Source organism: Branchiostoma lanceolatum, chromosome 5, assembly GCF_035083965.1.
Source record: "Branchiostoma lanceolatum isolate klBraLanc5 chromosome 5, klBraLanc5.hap2, whole genome shotgun sequence".
Lineage (NCBI taxonomy): Eukaryota > Metazoa > Chordata > Leptocardii > Amphioxiformes > Branchiostomatidae > Branchiostoma > Branchiostoma lanceolatum.
In genome coordinates this window covers 10542267-10561325 of record NC_089726.1, presented here as the reverse complement: position 1 = coordinate 10561325, position 19059 = coordinate 10542267, and the positions used below count along the sequence as shown (strand labels likewise).

General features: G+C 39.8%; 2 protein-coding genes and 1 long non-coding RNA gene across 4 annotated transcripts; 1 reads left to right on the top strand and 2 right to left on the bottom strand.

The window, feature by feature from the left end:
- Positions 1 to 1418: 1418 nt before the first annotated feature.
- LOC136435013 (amine oxidase [flavin-containing] A-like) lies at positions 1419 to 10419 on the bottom strand. 2 transcript variants are annotated; one of them, XM_066428181.1, is made up of 14 exons: positions 10348 to 10419; positions 9618 to 9712; positions 8750 to 8887; positions 8210 to 8314; positions 7800 to 7891; positions 7322 to 7466; positions 5607 to 5750; positions 5040 to 5187; positions 4544 to 4640; positions 4089 to 4142; positions 3673 to 3730; positions 3196 to 3302; positions 2876 to 2987; positions 1419 to 2443 (listed from the first exon to the last, which is right to left on the bottom strand). In XM_066428181.1, exons 3-14 carry the CDS (start codon positions 8876 to 8878, stop codon positions 2384 to 2386), a joined length of 1251 nt encoding a protein of 416 aa, XP_066284278.1. In that variant the 5' UTR covers positions 8879 to 8887; positions 9618 to 9712; positions 10348 to 10419; the 3' UTR covers positions 1419 to 2383. The 2 variants fall into 2 exon arrangements, with proteins under 2 accessions (XP_066284278.1, XP_066284277.1); XM_066428180.1 differs by lacking the exon at positions 10348 to 10419 and adding an exon at positions 10240 to 10327.
- Positions 9644 to 10144, top strand: LOC136435017 (uncharacterized). Its single transcript, XR_010755801.1, has 2 exons — positions 9644 to 9754; positions 9886 to 10144. It is a non-coding gene; the product is annotated as an uncharacterized lncRNA (long non-coding RNA).
- A 706-nt stretch (positions 10420 to 11125) lies between the features above and the next one.
- On the bottom strand, positions 11126 to 18941 carry LOC136435014 (amine oxidase [flavin-containing] A-like). The gene is made up of 13 exons (XM_066428182.1): positions 18865 to 18941; positions 18425 to 18519; positions 17669 to 17806; positions 17306 to 17410; positions 16883 to 16974; positions 16298 to 16445; positions 15185 to 15328; positions 14573 to 14720; positions 14050 to 14146; positions 13653 to 13706; positions 13041 to 13098; positions 12672 to 12778; positions 11126 to 12483 (listed from the first exon to the last, which is right to left on the bottom strand). Exons 1-13 carry the CDS (start codon positions 18911 to 18913, stop codon positions 12351 to 12353), a joined length of 1368 nt encoding a protein of 455 aa, XP_066284279.1. The 5' UTR covers positions 18914 to 18941; the 3' UTR covers positions 11126 to 12350.
- Positions 18942 to 19059: the final 118 nt, after the last annotated feature.

The window sequence follows — 19059 nt, the reverse complement described above, 5'->3', positions numbered from 1 at the left end:
ACCCCCATGGTACCCGACAGTCCACCGCCACAAATTTGTGGCTTCGGGGCCCGGCCAGGGCTACATCCCCGACGGGCACCGGCGCAATATTGGGACCTAAGCATAAGAGCTTGTCATTCTACTGTGACCTAACTTTCAGGACAAATACGTTCATACCAACGAAAAGTCACCCAAAGTTTGCCAAGATTTTCTTAATTCTGTCACCATTACAGGCATTTGCTCTTCAAAGCCTGCCTTCCAAGTGGAAACCACTCTGGAGAGTGAACACCATTTGCACGCAATTACGTTCTAGGCACTTCAATAAGGTGCATCTAAAACGTTAACTACTGTCGGTGGAGAACAAAGAACTTCCGGCAGAAGAAAATTAAAGACTGGATTAACAGAAAGTGGTCATTTTAATGGCAGGTCGTTGTTCTACTGATAAGTACCAATGGGATCCTCCTCGGTTCTATTAACATGAGCTTCCGGAGAAGGGAGCTCGATAGAAGACACAAAGTCTCCAACGCACCCGAATTTCAAACGGCTGTTTTAAGGTCGTCAGTGTCCGGCGCCGACAGTAATGACAGTGCGTTAAAAGCAGCTGTTTTCCGCTTCAAGGCCACTCTGGCAAAGTAAAGCAATTTGTACGCAAAAATTATGCTTTAGACGCTCCATGAAGGTGCGCTTTATGGCCAAACACTACTGGAATAGCATTTAGAAGTCTTAGGAAACGATCAGTCTGAGAAAACATTGATTAAGGATAGATCCAGAAGGACCTTGCGCAGGTTTTATGATGCTCAGTCTCTTGCTTGCTAATGGGAGCTAGCCTGGAATCCAAACCTATTATAGCTCCTGAGTCTCTCTCCTATTTGCGGAGAGAGACTCGGGAGCTATAATAGGTTTCATCGGATTCCAGGCTACATGGGAGCTACGGATGTCCAAGGTTAAACCCTGGGAATCCGCTAGCTCCTACGAGCTATAGTTGACCCCATCTAAAGCGGCTAAATGTATTTGGCAGATATACACGTAGTAGACTAGCCAACCGACATGGAGTGGCACACTAAATTCGCTCCACATTGTACACATATTGTGTTGTTGCAGTTCTAATAAAGACAGAAATTGACTGAGTGTGCAACTCCAGCCTTGTCACTAGTGATGGGCCATTGAGGTACGAAGAATAGTGTTTGCCGTATGGTCTAATCCGCAACACCTATCTCCTAATACATCTTGTATTTGGTCGAGTTATTGCCTTTCAAATTCAATAAAATCAACACACAGGTGCAAGTAGTATTCATGGCACCAGTATTGAGTACAAGCATCACTGGTAAATCAGACATGACGAATTCATCATTTCCCACTGGATTTTGAAGAGTCGTATCCAATATAAATGCACTCCTTCAAACAGAAATCAGAATAATGATAAGTCACACACTAGAATCTTCATTATTTGGGTTTTAATTGCTTGTTATTAGTTCATTATGATGGCAACTCTACTGAGGATGCCTGTTGTCGTCATCATTTTAACGACCTTTAAAACACAAGTCAATCATCTTTGAAGTGCAATTCCTCAATTATGCCCAGGAAATTGGAATTTAGTTGTGACACTTTGTTGTTCAACCATGTACTCAAAGTTGGTTAAATGCTGATAACTGCACAGACACAAGGGAGCACATCTGCACCACCTGAGGTTTGAGTTCAAACAAGCTGAGACGTCCAGACAGGGTTGCATAGATAGAGCATCAGTCAAAGAGACAGTACTGCATTTTCCAAGGAAATGGATTGCCACATTAGTAGATCAGTATTTTCTTCACAATATCTAAGTTCACCTGCTTCTATAGAGAATAAAATATGGGTTAGATATACAAGTGGATCTAAAAGGCAAAACATCCATGATGCATGAAGTAAAAGGTACCGTAATAGAGTCCTCACACAACTTCAAGTTTGTGCCAGCAAGCATTCACATAGCCTGGGTGCTATCCTATTTAGTTTACTGGGGCTTCTATGGAGGGAGCAAGTATTGGAGCACTGGTTAACTAACTAGATTGGATGGCACCCAGGCTAGCAATCACAATGAATGGGGGAAGATATCATTCCTATAACCAGTGCAAAGTAAAGGTAATCATATTCATCATTTTCAAATCTTCAAAAACCCAAACTTTTATAACTTGACTGCTTAGTATAGATCTATCACACAGAGTAACTTGATAAGATGAATAGAACATCCAACGTACAGAAGCAGCTAATAACTGCATTCAATAGTAACCACAGTCTACATGTAGAATACAAATCAATTATAATTGATACAACTTTTCTCAACATGATAGTTTCACATTAGATATTGCTAAATGCATAGATTATATTGGGCCACCATTGCCAAATGTGTTCCTATGTCAGCAGGACACATTTAATTCTCTATTTTCTCAGGATTGCCGTCATCAGCACCTTGTGAAACAACTGCAATCACCTACAAGACAAAAAACTTAGTTGAACACAGACACTAAACAACTTAGTCATCATCAGCCCCACGGCCTGTTTAACCATCCATAAGATAGTCAGAACCTAACATAATAACAGCTATAAAAAGCACCTGGGGTTTCAGATATTCACCATTATATTTGTCTTCTTCTCTTTCAAAAAACTTAATGTGCAATGGCATCTCATTACCGGGAGTAAGATTAACTGTCTCATTCTACCAATTACTAGTCTGAGGAACCTGGGATGGAATCCCTAACTTCATACATACTGTCATGTTAGTGTACATTTCTCATCAATCATATTTTTTTCAAAACTGTGTGCCATCATTGGTAATGTGTAGGTCTTCAATACCAAAGTCTTGGACCTAAAACAAAGATGTTGCTGGAAGAGTCATTACAAGTTAGAATCTGATTGACCTTACCTGCTCAGCTGCTCTCTTACCGGCCCAGACAGCTCCTTCCAGGCCGCCATATCCCCGTGTGGCTGATTCTGCCCCAGCTAGAAACACTCTGCCTGTAGGGTTGTACCTGCACCTACAACCCAGAAAGCCAGAGAGAGAGAAAGAAATTTAAAGTAGGATCATATTGAAACTGTTACTACAACATGATAAGTAACAAAGGCTGTTATTTTCACTTCCTGGTCATTAAGTTAAACAGCATAAGAAATGATTCGAGCCATCAAATGTCACTACAAGCCAACTTCAGAATGTTGCAAGTGATAACTGTTAAGGAAAAACTTAACCATCCAATGGTCTTATTGCAGGTGAGGACACCAGGTGGGAAATATGCGGAGAAACCACCTCCGATGTACTCCTCCTCATTCCAGTTCTTCTCCAGGTAATCCAAGGGCTGTCCAGAAGAGAATGTCTTACTTACTTTCATGTCACATGACATGAAACATAGAATGTGTGAATATTCATCTGAGGACATTGATGAAGGTTTAAAGACATCCAGGAAATAAGATACGCCAAAAATAATTACTCAAGCAGCTGGATAAGATTTTGAAACAATTCATCTGAGGTGTTAATACTATAGTACTAGTGTCACAGTATTCTATCATACAAAATCTTGAGCTCTGCTAAGTAGCCAATAGAAAAAAAGGAAGCCAAAAAAACACACAACAACTTTGAATGCATCATTCCAGCTACATGTAGTCCACCATAGTCTGTTCCCGACAGCTGAACAGTCTCTACTGTATGGTAATTACTGTAACTCACACCTGCATGGCTTCTTCTGAAGAAAAAGCTTTGGCCAAACATTGGCAGAAGGCATCTTTCCTGGAGGAAAGAAACAGACTGAGTGCTGGTTCATATGTATATGATTATATTAATCAGAAGAATGCATTTTTGCATTGTTCCACACTTGTTTCCAACAAGCAATCCTAAGAGATAATGGTGACCAACATAATGAAATAAGTTGAGACTGAATTGACTGTTAATTCAGCTAGCATAGGTATCAGGTATGCTCAGATATCATTATACAATGTGTTGTTGAAGTTGACAAAGTACATTGAAAGGGTCAATCTAATAGGCATTTAAGTGTCATTTGAGAAAACGGTCTTCAGACAATTACATTGACCTGTCACACTTTTTAGAGTTTCTGAAATACTTAAAAGTGGTTCTCGACTCTCGTCACCTTTGTTCCTTAGTCATCTCCCTTGCTTTGATGGCCTTTTTACCTGTTATTGTCCTGTACGTAGAACAAAATAACCAAGAAGTATCATGAAATCATGTAAACTTTCAAATGATATATGATATACATGCAGCCAGGGTGTGGGTTGGGGGATGAAGACGTTATAACATAAGCCACAGAGGAAATAGAGAACCAGAATCTTCTTACATGTACATCTGCCACAATAGCAATGAGTCAGCAAGTTTGAAGATTTACCTTTGCAGGAATTATTCTGGGTACTGCATGGTGCAAGATTTTAGATTAGTGAACGTACTCAGAATCAGGTGCGTATATGAAAAACTTAAGGGAGTCTCAATGACTTACATTGTATTCTGTATGTGAAGCTCACAAAAGATATCAATAATGCTGTTACAAAGAAATGATTGCCTTTAAGTCAAAATAGAAGTGTCCGAGCCTACGCAGTGAATGCCGGATACTTGTTGCCAGGAACAGTGTCGTCAAAGGCATTCACAACGAGACAACCAGGATAGTCCGCAAACAGCTGCACTGAGCTATCTGCAAGATGCAAGCAGCAAAATTTCCCTCATTGTAAGTCTCAAATTATCTGACCATTGATGATATGATTAATAGATACTGACAGACACTAATAGATATCAGAATTAAATATTTGAAGGGAAAAATCACAATCCTTTTAATTCATTACCAGGAAAGGCAATCAAATGAAGTATTGAAGCACGAAAAAGGGAAGGATACATACGTCAAACATACGTCTAGACAGACGAATTATGTAACAGAGTGTTACGTAGTCAAGAGTCATTCAACTTCTGGATACCAGTTTGCCAGTTAAAACACAATTCCTGGGCAAGAAATTGCACAGTACCAGATTTTAATTTGCACTGGACCTTTTTCTCATCCAACATGTATTCCGTATCTTAACTTTGAAGTTTGACTAACCTCCATTTCCCCAGAAGTTAGTCTTGTAGTACAGAGTGCATCTGTAGACATGACCCATGGTGATGTGGTGGAAGGCCTTGGGCAAGGCTGGGGAGAGGCTAATCTTACTGTAACATGGAGGAGGGACAGCCAGGATCACAGCTTTAGCCTGGGGGGAACATTATCAGGAGTCAGGGAGGGCTGGGGAGAGGCTAATCTTACTGTAACATGGAGGAGGGTCAGCCAGGATCACAGCTTTTAAAGCCTGGGGGAAACATTATCAGGGGTTAGGTAGGGTCAGAGGTGGAATAACAGCAAAAGTGTAAATTTTTTGTTTCACTGTGATTGGATTTTGTACCTCAAATCCTCTTAATTGTACTAATATTCCCAAGGGTTGATCATCTTTTTAAACCACAGTTCAAATTCTGTACAGTATGAATTAGCAGAATTGGCAGATTAATCAGATAGTTATATAAGCTGCCTAAAAACAGCTAATTACTCAACTGAAAGCATTATTGTTCTTCATGAAAAAAGGTGATCCTAAAACCAGTTAACAGTCAGAGGTACATGCACATGTAACTTGCTGACCTCCCAAGTAGATCCATTGCCTTTGACCAGAACTCCATCCTCTACATTCTCGACCTTGGTAATGGGGCAGTTCAAGGTCACCTTGTCTCCCAGCTGTTCTACCAGGACCTTGCAAAGATGCTGCATACCTCCGCTTACCCTGTGCTGGGAATGAGATCATACCAAAAAAATAACATACTTTAGACATGCATTTAATCGACTGCATACATGACTACTTTGTAACAATATCAGCATCAAATACATAGCATTTTTGTCTATAGCAACCATACAAAGATCATAGGCTTACAAAATGTTAGGGCCTTATCACACTTGTGCATATATCGTAGTGCGTAAGAGTTGCACATTAACATTTCTTTTAGCAGGGAAGAAGTTGTTTCTACTTTGACCCACCGTTGTGCAGCCTATAGTTATCAAACCAAAGAAATTACTTCTTCAGCTCCAAACTTAACCTAAACCAGAAACCAAACTCATGCAAACTTGTATATATGCACATGTGCAAAGGGGGCTTGATATAACTGAGCAGGTGCCTCAAATATACTTGAAGTTAAAATGTCACATGTGTTATCCTTGAAGATGCTCGGCAGAGATACACCCTGAATTGGAAATAAGAATCATAACTGAGCAACAAAATTTCCTTTGAACCATGTGGATTTCATCTTTTAAACCTTCTCCCTGCTGCTTAATCCCATGACCAGAACAAATTTGGTGCCAAATGGCCCAGTAACCAAGTTAGCAGTCTGAACGTTAATGCAATTCTTCTAATTTGAAGGTGTATGAGTCAGACATATTGATAGTAACTCAATACATCAGCATCAAATAATCTAACCTACAGGTTGGAAACACTTCCTTGACCTACTTATATAACAAATTCTGTCTTATCAAGGAGAAGAACTAATTAGGAACATAATACAGTGGTGCATTATTCCATGTAAAATGGTATCCAGTACTTTCCATATGGCAAAAACCATTAGTGGTGCATCCATCACAAAGGTGTTTGATGACATGTAAACATACCAGTGTCTATAACAGTTTGCCTCGATCCGACTTAGGTAGAAATATTATCATTGTTGAATTTTGGTAATCCTTTATGCATGCCATGATAAATGTGTATTACAACTGATCTTCCGACTGTATGGTTTAAGAGTGAGCACATCTCAAACTCCTAAATGTCTCCATGGATGCTGAATGTTGATTCTAAATGTTGCATTTCTAGGTCATCTCACACAAAAAGATTAATGACAGTGTCATTGGAAATATATTTTGGGTTATAGCATGGTGGTGTAATTTTCATACAATGTATTGGTAGACGAAGTTTACTGTCAGCTAAAATTGACGTTGCCAGTGGCCATGAGGTGTCAATGGTGGAAACTACAAAGAAGGTAATCCTACAGTAATTAAAAGGTAAGGTAAAGGTTTTCCCATAGCGTTTGTTTTAGACTGTATACATAGAGGCAGTGGGTTGTTATGCACTGTGTCTAGGGCATGGTATCGGAAGGTACAGAGCCCATCCTTCTCCTTCCACCTTTCAAACTGAAGTCAGGTACCCATTGGTGCAACGGGGTGGAGTGAGGAAAGTGCCTTTCCAAAGGGCACAAAACGACATCAGTGGCATGTCAGGGGACTCGAACCCAGGACCTCCCACCCTAACCCTTTTGCTGACACGACGCCACAATACAGTAATTATGTTGAATAAAAAAGAAGACTGAGACCTGTACCTGAGGCGGTTTTGGGTTGACCAGTGTTGCCCACCTCCCCCCTCCATACTGACCCATCAGCCACAGGAACCACAACATGGACACCTCCTCAGGCTCTGCACACGCTAACAAACTTACAAATGCATCCGTAATCCTCTGCACAGACCTAAACGATCACAGCAAGAAAATCACATGATTGGCTAAATTTTCTGAATGATGACTCGACAGTGATGCTGAATGATAAATACATCAATTTGAAGCTGGTTAGGAATAATTCTACATTTTTTACATTTCCTTGATACTATGGTAAAGTTAACTTCACAGTGACATCAGCTACTCAATGGGGAAAACTGGAGGCAACTTGCATATATCCATATTTTCTGTTGGTCAGTTCAGATTGTGAAGTATTTTTTGTCAGTTGAAATATAGGTGTCTGATGATTTGCTGGTCCTTTAGCTTGAATCATAAAAAGTAATTCTTTTACAAGATTCTGGCATACCTGAACCACACAGTCCTGTCAAAGAAGTCCTTCATGGTGCAGGAGTCCCATTCCTGAGCTGACGCAGCCTCCCAGGGTTCTTCAGGTGGGATCTGAGCAACAAATGTGTAAGAATATAAAATATTATGCTCAGCTTTACTTAACAAAGAAAGAAGAATCATTAAATTATGGCTGTTGCATAACTAACCTGGTTAGCCAGCCTGTCCATGGTACTGAAGATGCTATAATGATGTTATAACAGATACTGTAGACCCCTAACCTGGTTAGCCAGCCTGTCCATGGTACTGAAGATGCTATAATGATGTTATAATAGATACTGTAGATTCTGACTAACCTGGTTAGCCAGCCTGTCCATGGTACTGAAGATGCTATAATGATGTTATAACAGATACTGTAGACCCCTGACTAACCTGGTTAGCTAGCCAGTCCATGGTACTGAACACATTATAATGGTCCAGTCTAACCAGAGGGTTCCATGTGGGAAGAGACGTGGGGGTGAACCTCGAGACACTGTCCTGTAAGAAGTCATTTTTGGTAAAAACAAAGAAACAATTCCATCTTTTGATAGTGCAGGTTGGACACCAATGCTGACTGTTTGAGACTCAGAAAGAGGCCAGATGAGGTTATTCCAACATTGTCATAGCCATAAAGAGTGTTTCATTTTTCATCCCTCTCTAAAGGTAGCAGCTGTTGTAGAGTACTACAGTAACGCAAAGTAAAGAACTCTGTGCAGCACCACACCAGGATGTAAGTCCTGATCTAACCCTGGTACACTAGTAAATTTGCTTGTTGGGACAGAAAATCTGAACTTCATGACATGAAATTGATCAAGATTTATTTTTGTAAGCTTAAAATGACAGATTTAACAACAAAAAATTGCCCCAAACAATAAGTAGGATGGAAAAAACGTAAAGCTAGAGACAACCCTGCACTAGTGCATTGACATTTACCTCTCTGACATACACCATTTGCGTAGGAGGCTGTTGCCAGACCTTCACTCCAACATCCTTTATGAGCTGCCATAATGTGGACATGGCTGGGCCACAGCGGGTGGCACCTTGGTCTGATACCATGCCCATTTCTGGGTTCTAGAGCATAGACAAAATAGGTTATTTGCTTGTATATGCATATGCATGCAGGGAATACAATTCTTTTACTTTTATCACTGTATAGGAATTGATTTTGAAGGTTTGGCTCTTCAGAGGGCAACTGTCTTTACCTCTTTTCCTATGCCGAATTTTCCTACAGCAGCCTGTATCGGGGAATACTGAGTTTTCCCACAGTGGCTATACAAAACCTTTCTGGAAATACTCTACTAGTCAAACAGCCTTCACAGACCTTCTTTTAGGGGTTCGGCTCCAAACCATCTGTACTGTCAGTCCATCACGGAATTGCCTGAATGTTTCTTTCAGGTAAAGCTGATTGGCTTGTGCACAAACCACTACACACTGTTGTATTTGTGCCATATTGGAAATTTGCAATCTGGGTGCTGATTGTCTTGTCAATATAAGGCAGGCTCATCAACATCCATAGCCAATGGGCCCAAAGAGCATTTTAGCAAAGTATTACTGGTGGTGGTAGGTACACCAAAAATAGCTACTCCAAAAAAAAATTCAAAATCTTATCCAGTTGCTTGAGGCGCTATTTTTGGCGTATAACATTATATGTCTAACCTTCATCAACATATTACTGGTAGGATTTGTATAGTATAAAGTTCTGCATTGGAGAATGTCTTTACTACAACTTTCAATTCTATAGCCTTAAATGTTATTTTCTTACTTTCGGGTATGAAATAGAATGGGGAAAAAAAGAATAAACCTCCAAAGTGAAAGCCCTGCCCCCGACCCGACCTGAAGCCTCCAGAACAGCCACGTCTAAGTCATGTTTATGGAGCAGTCTGGCAGCTGTCAAACCTAAGGATGAGCAAAAACAATTTTTCCCAACATAATACCAAGGTACTGTTGGCAATTCTATGTAGTCTGTCTGAAGTATTTTCTGTGTATCATCATACTCCAGGAAGAGTAGCTTCATACTATGTATGTAGCTAATGGAGCAAATAAAGTATCCAAGTATCCAAGTATCCAAGGTACATGTAACGTTATCAGGACATTACACTTCCTGGCAGTTTCAATATAAGTTAACGTTAACGCACGTGTCGAAAACTTTTACACTTGAGCTTCAAAATAATCCAGTTTCCTCATTATATTGATATTTATGCACCCCATAGCGTTAGTACCAATAGTAATCAAGTGGTAAGAAAAACGTTACTAGACTAAAATCATTCAAATTCCCCTCCCCCCTCTCCAACGATTCCATTAGAAATGTTGTTGTCTCAGGCTATCGAGCTAAGCAATTGTCCAGAAAAAAAGTTGTCCCTCACAGACACGCCCCCTCCCCCTTCAGAAACGGGCAACCCAAGTTGACGGCAGTGTTGCCTCACCGCTCAGCCCAGCTCCAACCACGACCACATCACAAGTGTGTTTCCTCATCGCTTTTTGTTCAACAACTACAAAAGTTCAAAGGTCAAGGTCACGTAACTATCTCTTACCTGAGCTTATTTAGACAGTCTGGACGGAAACGACCTAAAATAACCCCTTGTTTATCAACCATGTTGTATGAAACGGCCCACGTGACAATGAGGACACCTACCGGTTTGAGCAATTAGTGCAGCATTACGATCAGTCTTGACTGCAATGATATTTTTTGTCGTTAGGCTCGTAATCGCAGCCTATGCGAGTTGTTTAGGCACTTGATAACTGGCAAATGGATTTTCAGGATTCTAACAGGCTGTATTTGTGTAACATTATAGATTATTGATATCAGCAAGATAATTTGAGCTTAGAGAACGTGAATAAGAAGAGCCATGTGTCATTCCCACTTGACCCTTCATGGCCATATAGTATGATGATAAACCCAGATCATTCCGAGGTGACCCGTCATGCTTTGTAATTATCTAGAGCGCTTTTTGAGAGTATATTGATAGATTCTACTATAAACCTGGAGACAAGACGAAATGACACCTTTTATCATTAGATTCATGGTTTAATAGTAAGATCCGGATGGTGTTATCAGCACCAAGGCTATGTTCGATTTGTTGTGGCTATGACTCTAGAATGAATATTCATTGATTTGCTGGTGAACCTTATACGAGGCGATTGTTTTGAGTATATTTAAGTTTAAAAAATGTAGTGACCTGCCATAAATATTTGTAACATTAAAAACTTTAGTACAAACTTCATATGGGACAAAGGTTTCAAAGTAACAAAACTTTTTACAAGTTAACTTAGAACACCATGGAGAAACAGATTTCATCAAACTCAGACAAACACAGTTTCATCACTTTTATTTTGAAAAAAAGAACACATTTGTAGAGAAAAAAAATCAACAATTCATAAAAAAACTTAATATATACAAAATATGATAACAGTACGTCCACTTCATAGATCAGTATTTTCTTCACAATGTTTATGTTCACCTGTTCCCATACATAATAAAATATGGGTTAAGTGTACAAGTGGATCTGAACAGCAATACATTCATGATGCATCAAGTAAAAGATGGTATACGTAGTACACCCCCCAGACTACTTTTGTGCCAGCAGGCAATAACATTGCATGGGTGCCATATGCATCCTATTTAGTTTACTGGGGAATCCATGAAGGGAGCAAGTATCGGAGCACTGGTAACTAGATTGGATGGCACCCAGGCTAGCAATCACAGTGAATTGGGAATATCATTCCTATAACCTGTTTAGTAAAGGAAAGCATAATTATCTATTCTTTTCAAATCCAGAAAAAACTCAAACTGTGATTATAATAGCTATTGCTAATTGCATAGATCTATCATAATGCAGTGTTAAAGCACAACATCAGATATGCAAAAACAGTAATAACCACATGCAATAATAACACAGTATATTTGTACATTTATTTAAAGAATACAAAGCAATTACAAGAGATAAAACCTTTCTCAACAAATTAGAGATTGCTTGATACACATCATAGATATGACCACCAGAGCTCATCAAATGTGTACTAGTACTTCATTTCAGCAGATTTTAACAGCAGGATACATCTAGATATCTACTTTCTCATTATGGCTGTCATCAGCACCTTGTGAAACAACTGCACCCACCTGCAAGATACAAAGCTTAGATGAACACATAAACCAAGCAACTTAGTCATCATCAGCCCCATAGCCTGTTCAACAATCCATAAGTAAGACAGACTTAGTCCCTATTGCATAACAAAGGCTACAAAAAGCACCTGGGGTTTGACATATTCACCATTATATTTATCTTCTTCTCTTTCAGCAAGCTTTATGTGCAATGACATCTCATTACTGGAACTAAGATAACTGTCTCATTCTACCAATTACTTGTCTGAGTATGCTGGGATGGAATCCCTAACTTCATACATATTGTCATGCTAGTGTACATTGCTCATCAATCATATTTTTTTCAAAACTGTGTGCCATCATTGGTAATGTGTAGGTCTTCAGTACCAAAGTCTTCGACCTAATACAAACTGTTGCTGGAAGACTCATTACAAGTTAGAAATTCATTGACCTTACCTGCTCAGCTGCTCTCTTACCGGCCCAGACAGCTCCTTCCAGGCCGCCATATCCTCGTGTGGCTGATTCTGCCCCAGCTAGAAACACTCTGCCTGTAGGGTTGTACCTGCACCTACAACCCAGAAAGCCAGAGAGAGAGAAAGTAGGATCATACTTTTACTACAACATGATAAGAAACAAAGACTGTCATGGTCATAGTTTTCAAACAATTTAGAAAATAATTGAAACCATCAAATGCCACTACAAGCCGAGGGACACATCACAAGTGATAACTGATTAAGAAGGTGAATGGTACTTAACCGTCCAAAGGTCTTATTGCTGGTGAGGACACCAGGTGGGAAATATGCCCAGAAACCACCTCCAATGTACTCCTCCTCGTTCCAGTTCTTCTCCAGGTAATCCAAGGGCTGTCCAGGAGAGAATGTCTTATTTATTTACAGAGAATGTCATAAAACATTGAAAATGTGAATACTTAGATTTGGAGTTGATACTACTACTACTAATATTGTGATTGTCCCCTATCATCCTATTTCTGGAGCTCTAAGTAGCCAATAGAGAAAAAAAACATCATTCCAGCTACATGTAGTCCACCATAGTCTGTTCCCGTCTGATTATAACAGTCTCTACTGTATGTGATTCGCTAATTACAGTTAGTATTCACCCACACACCTGCAGGGCTTCTTCTGAAGAAAAAGCTTTGGCCAAACATCGGCAGAAGGCATCTTTTCTGAGGAAGAAAGAAACAGACTGAGTACTGAATCATATCAATCAGATCGTAACATTTTGCATTGTTCCATACTTGTTTCCAATTAACGAGCAATCCTGAGAGATAATGGGGACCAACATAAGGAAAGAAGTTGAGACTTGATTTACTTCAACTAGCATAGATGACATCATCATATCATGGAATCATGATCAGATATCATTATACAATCATTATGAAATCTTTATTGACACAACAGAAGTACAGCGACTTCCGTAAGGTCTTCTACAACTAAACATGCAAACAACAACAATGGGATACAAAATAATTCACCTTAGTACAAATATAACAAGTATATGAATGCTTCAGCATGTCGAGTTTCACCTATCACTTACACTACTAGTTCTAAGATCTAAACATTCTTTGATATATTTACCTATTTGTACACTATGTGTATATTGGAAGTTGACAAAGTACATTGAAAGGGCCAATCTAATAAGCTAAGTAAATGGTCTTCAGCCAATTAGATTGACCTGTCACACTTTTAAAGTTTCTAAAATACTTAAAAGTCTAGTCACCTTTGTTCCTTTGTCATCTCCCTTGCTTTGATGGCCTTTTTACCGGTTATTGACCTGTACATGGAACAAAATAACCAAGAAAATGAACGATTATCATAAATTATATAGATTTTCAAATATACGATATACATGCAGCCAGGGGGTGGGTTGTGGGATGAAGACAATGTAACATAAGCCATGGAGGAAATAGAAAACCAGAATCCCCTTACATGTACATCTGCCACAATTACGAGTCAGCAAGTTTGAAGATTTAACTTCGCATTATTCATAATCTCATGCAAAGGTACATGAAGACTTAGGAAAGTCTCAACACCTTATTTTATACATGAGTTAACTTGTAGCTCACAAAAGACATCAATGATGGCCTTTAAGTCAAGACAGAAGTGTTTGAGCCTACGCAGTGAATGCCGGGTACTTGTTGCCAGGAACAGTGTCGTCAAAGGCATTCACAATGAGACAACCAGGATAGTCCGCAAACAGCTGCACTGAGCTATCTGCAAGATACAAGCAGCATAGATGCACTTATTGTAAGACTGAAATTATTTGACCATTTATAATATAATTTAGAATAACTTTCAAATACTCCAAATTGAGCCTATAGCTTGTCAATTAAAGCAGGTGCTTCAACTGACAAGCTATAGGCTCAATTTGAAGTACCAGACAGTTGAATGACTCTAACATTCTGTTACATAATTAATCTGTCTAGACCAAAATCTGTTTGTATCCTTCCCCTTTATGTGCTTCAATGCTTCATCTGGTTGCCTTTCCCAGTAATAAATTAAAAGGATTATGATTTTTCCCTCCAGGCAAGAAATTGCAATTTACCTGATTTTGCACTAGACCTTTTTCTAATCCAACACATATTCCTTTGTATCCCTCAATTTTCCAAAGGTGCCCAACATATCTAAACTTTGACTTACCTCCATTTCCCCAGAAGTTAGTCTTGTAGTACAGAGTGCATCTGTAGACATGGCCCATGGTGATGTGGTGGAAGGCCTCAGGCAAGGCTGGGGAGAGGCTAATCTTACTGTAACATGGAGGTGGGACAGCCAGGATCACAGCTTTAGCCTGGGGGAACATTATCAGGAGTCAGGGAGGGCTGGGGAGAGGCTAATCTTACTGTAACATGGAGGAGGGACAGCCAGGATCACAGCTTTAGCCTGGGGGAACATTATCAGGAGTCAGGGAGGGCTGGGGAGAGGCTAATCTTACTGTAACATGGAGGAGGGACAGCCAGGATCACAGCTTTAGCCTGGGGGAAACATTATATATAGGAGTCAGGGAGGGCTGGGGAGAGGCTAATCTTACTGTAACATGGAGGAGGGACAGCCAGGATCACAGCTTTAGCCTGGGGGAAACATTATATATAGGAGTCAGGGAGGGTGGGGAGAGGCTCATGTAACAGGGTGCACTAGCACTGTATTGTAATATAGCTGAGTTTCTTGTTCATTTCAGGGTGACGTTCTATTTATTGAAAAATAAGGTGATCCTAAAACCAGTCAACAATCTGTGGTACAATGTAACTTGCTGACCTCCCAGGTAGCTTCCTTGCCTGTGACCAGAACTCCATCCTCTACATTCTCGACCTTGGTGATGGGACAGTTCAAGGTCACCTTGTCTCCCAGCTGTTCTACCAGGACCTTACAAAGATGCTGCATACCTCCGCTTACCCTGAACTGGGAAGGAGATTATACACAGAAAAATAAAGCATGTGATAATCAAGACATGCTTATCGACTGACTACTTTGTAACAATATTAGCATCAAATATATTATATATTTAGCATTCTTGTCCATAGCAACTATTCCAAGATAGCATACATAATCATAATATATCACTGAGTGGCTGCCTCAAATATAACTTGAAGTCAAAATTGGCCATCCTTGTAGATCCTGTTTGGCAGAGATATACCCTGAACTGGAAAGAAGAATCATAACCGAGCTACAAAATATCGTTTGAACAACATTGATAACCTTCTCCTTGCTGCCTAACCTCATGACCAATACAAAACTGGTGCCATATGGCTCAGTAACCTGTTAGCAGTCTTAAGGTTAAAGGAATTCTTATAGTTTATCCTAATATTAACTCAATGCATCAGCATCAAACGAGACTCAATCTAACCTACAGGTTGGAAACACTTCCTTGACCTACTTATATAACAAGTTCTGTCGTATCAAGGCGAAGAACTAAAATGTAAAATGGTATATTCAATATCATCTAAATGACAAAAATCATCAGTGATGCATCTATCGTACCAAGGTGTTTGATGACATGTAAACATACCAGTGAAAGATGTTGAATTTTGGTAATCCTTTATGCATGCCATGATAAATGTATAATACAAATGATCTTCTGACTGTACTATTTTAGAGGTAGCAAATCTTAAACTCCTAGTAAGTGTTTTCAGGGATTATAAATGTTGCATTTCTAGGTCATCTCACACAAAAAGATTAATGACAGTGTCATTTGAAAAATATTTTGGGTTATAGCATGGTGGTGTTATTTTCATACTGTGTATCGGTACATGGACTTTAATGTCAGCTAAAATTGACGTTGCCTGAGGCCATGAGGTGTCAATGGTGGAAACTACAAAGAAGGCAACCATACACTGATTATGTTAGATTTAAAAAGATTGAGACCTGTACCTGAGTTGATTTGTTTGGGTTGACCAGTGTGGCCCACCTCCCCCCTCCATACTGACCCATCAGCCACAGGAACCACAACATGGACACCTCCTCAGGCTCTGCACACGCTAACACACGTACAAACGCATCCGTAATCCTCCGAACAGACCTAAATAATCACAGCAAGGGAAAACATATGACTGGCTGCAATCCATGATTTTCTGAATGTTGCCATTGACACTGAATAATGAACATTCATTTCAAGCTGGTTAGGAATTATCTTAGATTTTGAACTTTTTTGTAGCTGATGATGAAGTTTCTTCTATAGTGACATCTGTTACTCAATGGGGGGAAACTGGACACAATTTGAATACCAGTATCTCTTTTCCCTCTTGATCACATTGTCAAGTGTTTTCTGTCTGTTGAAGAATATCTGTCTGATGCTTGTCCTTTAGCTAAAATCATAAAAAATGATTACTTTACAAGAAACTGTCAGTAGTAGATGCTTCTTGAAAATAGAGAAATGGATTGGTAAAATATTTGACCTACAAGACATTAATGAAAATGCAGGTTTAGAAATGTGCACTGTGGCATATTCTGGCATACTTGAACCACACAGTCCTGTCAAAGAAGTCCTTCATGGTGCAGGAGTCCCATTCCTGAGCTGACAGAGCCTCCCAGGGTTCTTCTGGTGGGATCTGAGTTGTAACAACAAAAGTCGGATACACCAAGATTCATATAAAAGTCTCACTAGGATGTAGCTTTTTATTGCATTAAAAGGGAAGGTCTTAAAAATAGGGAAACCAAAGGCATTTGATTTCAGGACCTCTTCTTGTGATCACAAGAACATAAAACTTATGAAAATAGTATCCACATTGCTGTGTTCAGGAGACTTTCGAGCTTTTTAATTTCCTGAATGATGTTATAACAGAAACTGTAGACCCCTGACTAACCTGGTTAGCCAGCCTGTCCATGGTACTGAAGATGCTATAATGATGTTATAACAGATACTGTAGACTCTTGACTAACCTGATTAGTTAGCCTGTCCATGGTACTGAAAACATTATAATGGTCCAGTCTAACCAGAGGGTTCCATGTGGGAAGAGATGTGGAGGTGAACCTCGATACACCATCCTGCAATAAGACATGTCAATAAACAAAGCAACAATTCCATCCTTTATAAATATAGTAGTGCAGGAATCGTTTTGTACAGGCAGAATGGCTTAATAGCCAAACTTTTATCCAGTTGCTTGAGTAACTATTTTTGGCATATCTTACTACCTGGATGTCTAACCTTCATCAACGAGATAAAGATACATTTTCCTAAGCTAAAAGGGACAGGAAAAAATTTAGAAGCTGGAGACAGCCCTACACTAGTGCATGGACACTAACCTCTGTGACATACACCTTTTGGGTAGGAGGCTGTTGCCAGACCTTCACTCCAACATCCTTTATGAGCTGCCATGCCGTAGACTGTCCTGGACTACAGCGTGGGGCACCTTGGTCTGTCACCATGCCCATTTCTGGGTTCTAAAGCATAGATAAGATAGGTTATCTGTTTGTATATATGTGTGTGTGTGCATGAATGAATGGGGGGGGGGGGGGGGATACAATTCTTTTACTTTTAATCACTGTTATTATGAAAATGATTTTGAACGTTTGACCCATCAGCCATCAGATGGCAACTGTTTTCACCCATTCTCCTACACAGAGTTTTCCCACAGCAGCTATACGAAGCCTACAGGAGAATACTGTAAAAGCAGACATGTTCTCTGTGGTTTTATGTTCACGGTTTTCACGGAGAACTCTTCAGCGTGAACTTAAAACCACATCTCTGATGGAGTATGTCAGGAAGGACAATTTAAGGTGTGCAGCCTAACCAGCATAACCCCCCTGGAATAGAGCTGCGTGGAAGAGTGGTGTGAAGACTAGACGACTGCTACCCACCTCTGTGTCAGGGACCCCAGCAGCAGTATAATCAAATACTGGATACTACTACTTAACTACTACTATTTGTATAGCCTCCACCGAAAAGTTCTGCAGAGGGGAATGCCTTTACCACAACGTTCAATTCTATAACGGTAACATTATTTTTTTTACATTTGGGAATAAAATAACGTTAGAATGGGGGGCAAAAAAAGAATAAACCTCCAAAGTGAAAGCCCTGCCCCCGACCCGACCTGAAGCCTCCACAACAGCCACGTCTAAGTCATGTTTATGGAGCAGTCTGGCAGCCGTTAAACCTAAGGATGAGCAAAAACAAAGTAACGTAACAATTTTTCTCAACACAGTTACTGAGTTAATGGACATTATGCTGCCTGGCTTGACTTACTCGACTATTAAGTTTCAATATAACATTAAGTTAACGTTAACGAACATGTCGAAAAGAAAAAAAATGTTACTAGACTTTAACAAATTCCCCTCCCCCTCCCCCTCCCCTGCGATTCCCGTAGAAACGTTGTTGTCTCAAGCTATCGAGCTAAGCAACTGTTACTGTCCAGAAAAAACGTCAACAGGGACGTTTGTTGTTACTGCCAGACACTTCAGAAACGGACAACAGAAGTTAAGTGACGTCAGTGTTTCCTCACCGCTCAGCCCAGCCCCAACCACGACCACATCACAAGTGTGTTTCCTCATCGCTTCTTGCTTCTTCGTACAAAAGTAAAAAAATATAGTGACCTACCATGAATAGTTGTGACATTACAAACTTGGGAAGAAACTTCACACTGGACAAAGGTTTCAAAGTAACAAAACTTTTTACAAGTAACTTAGAACACCATGAA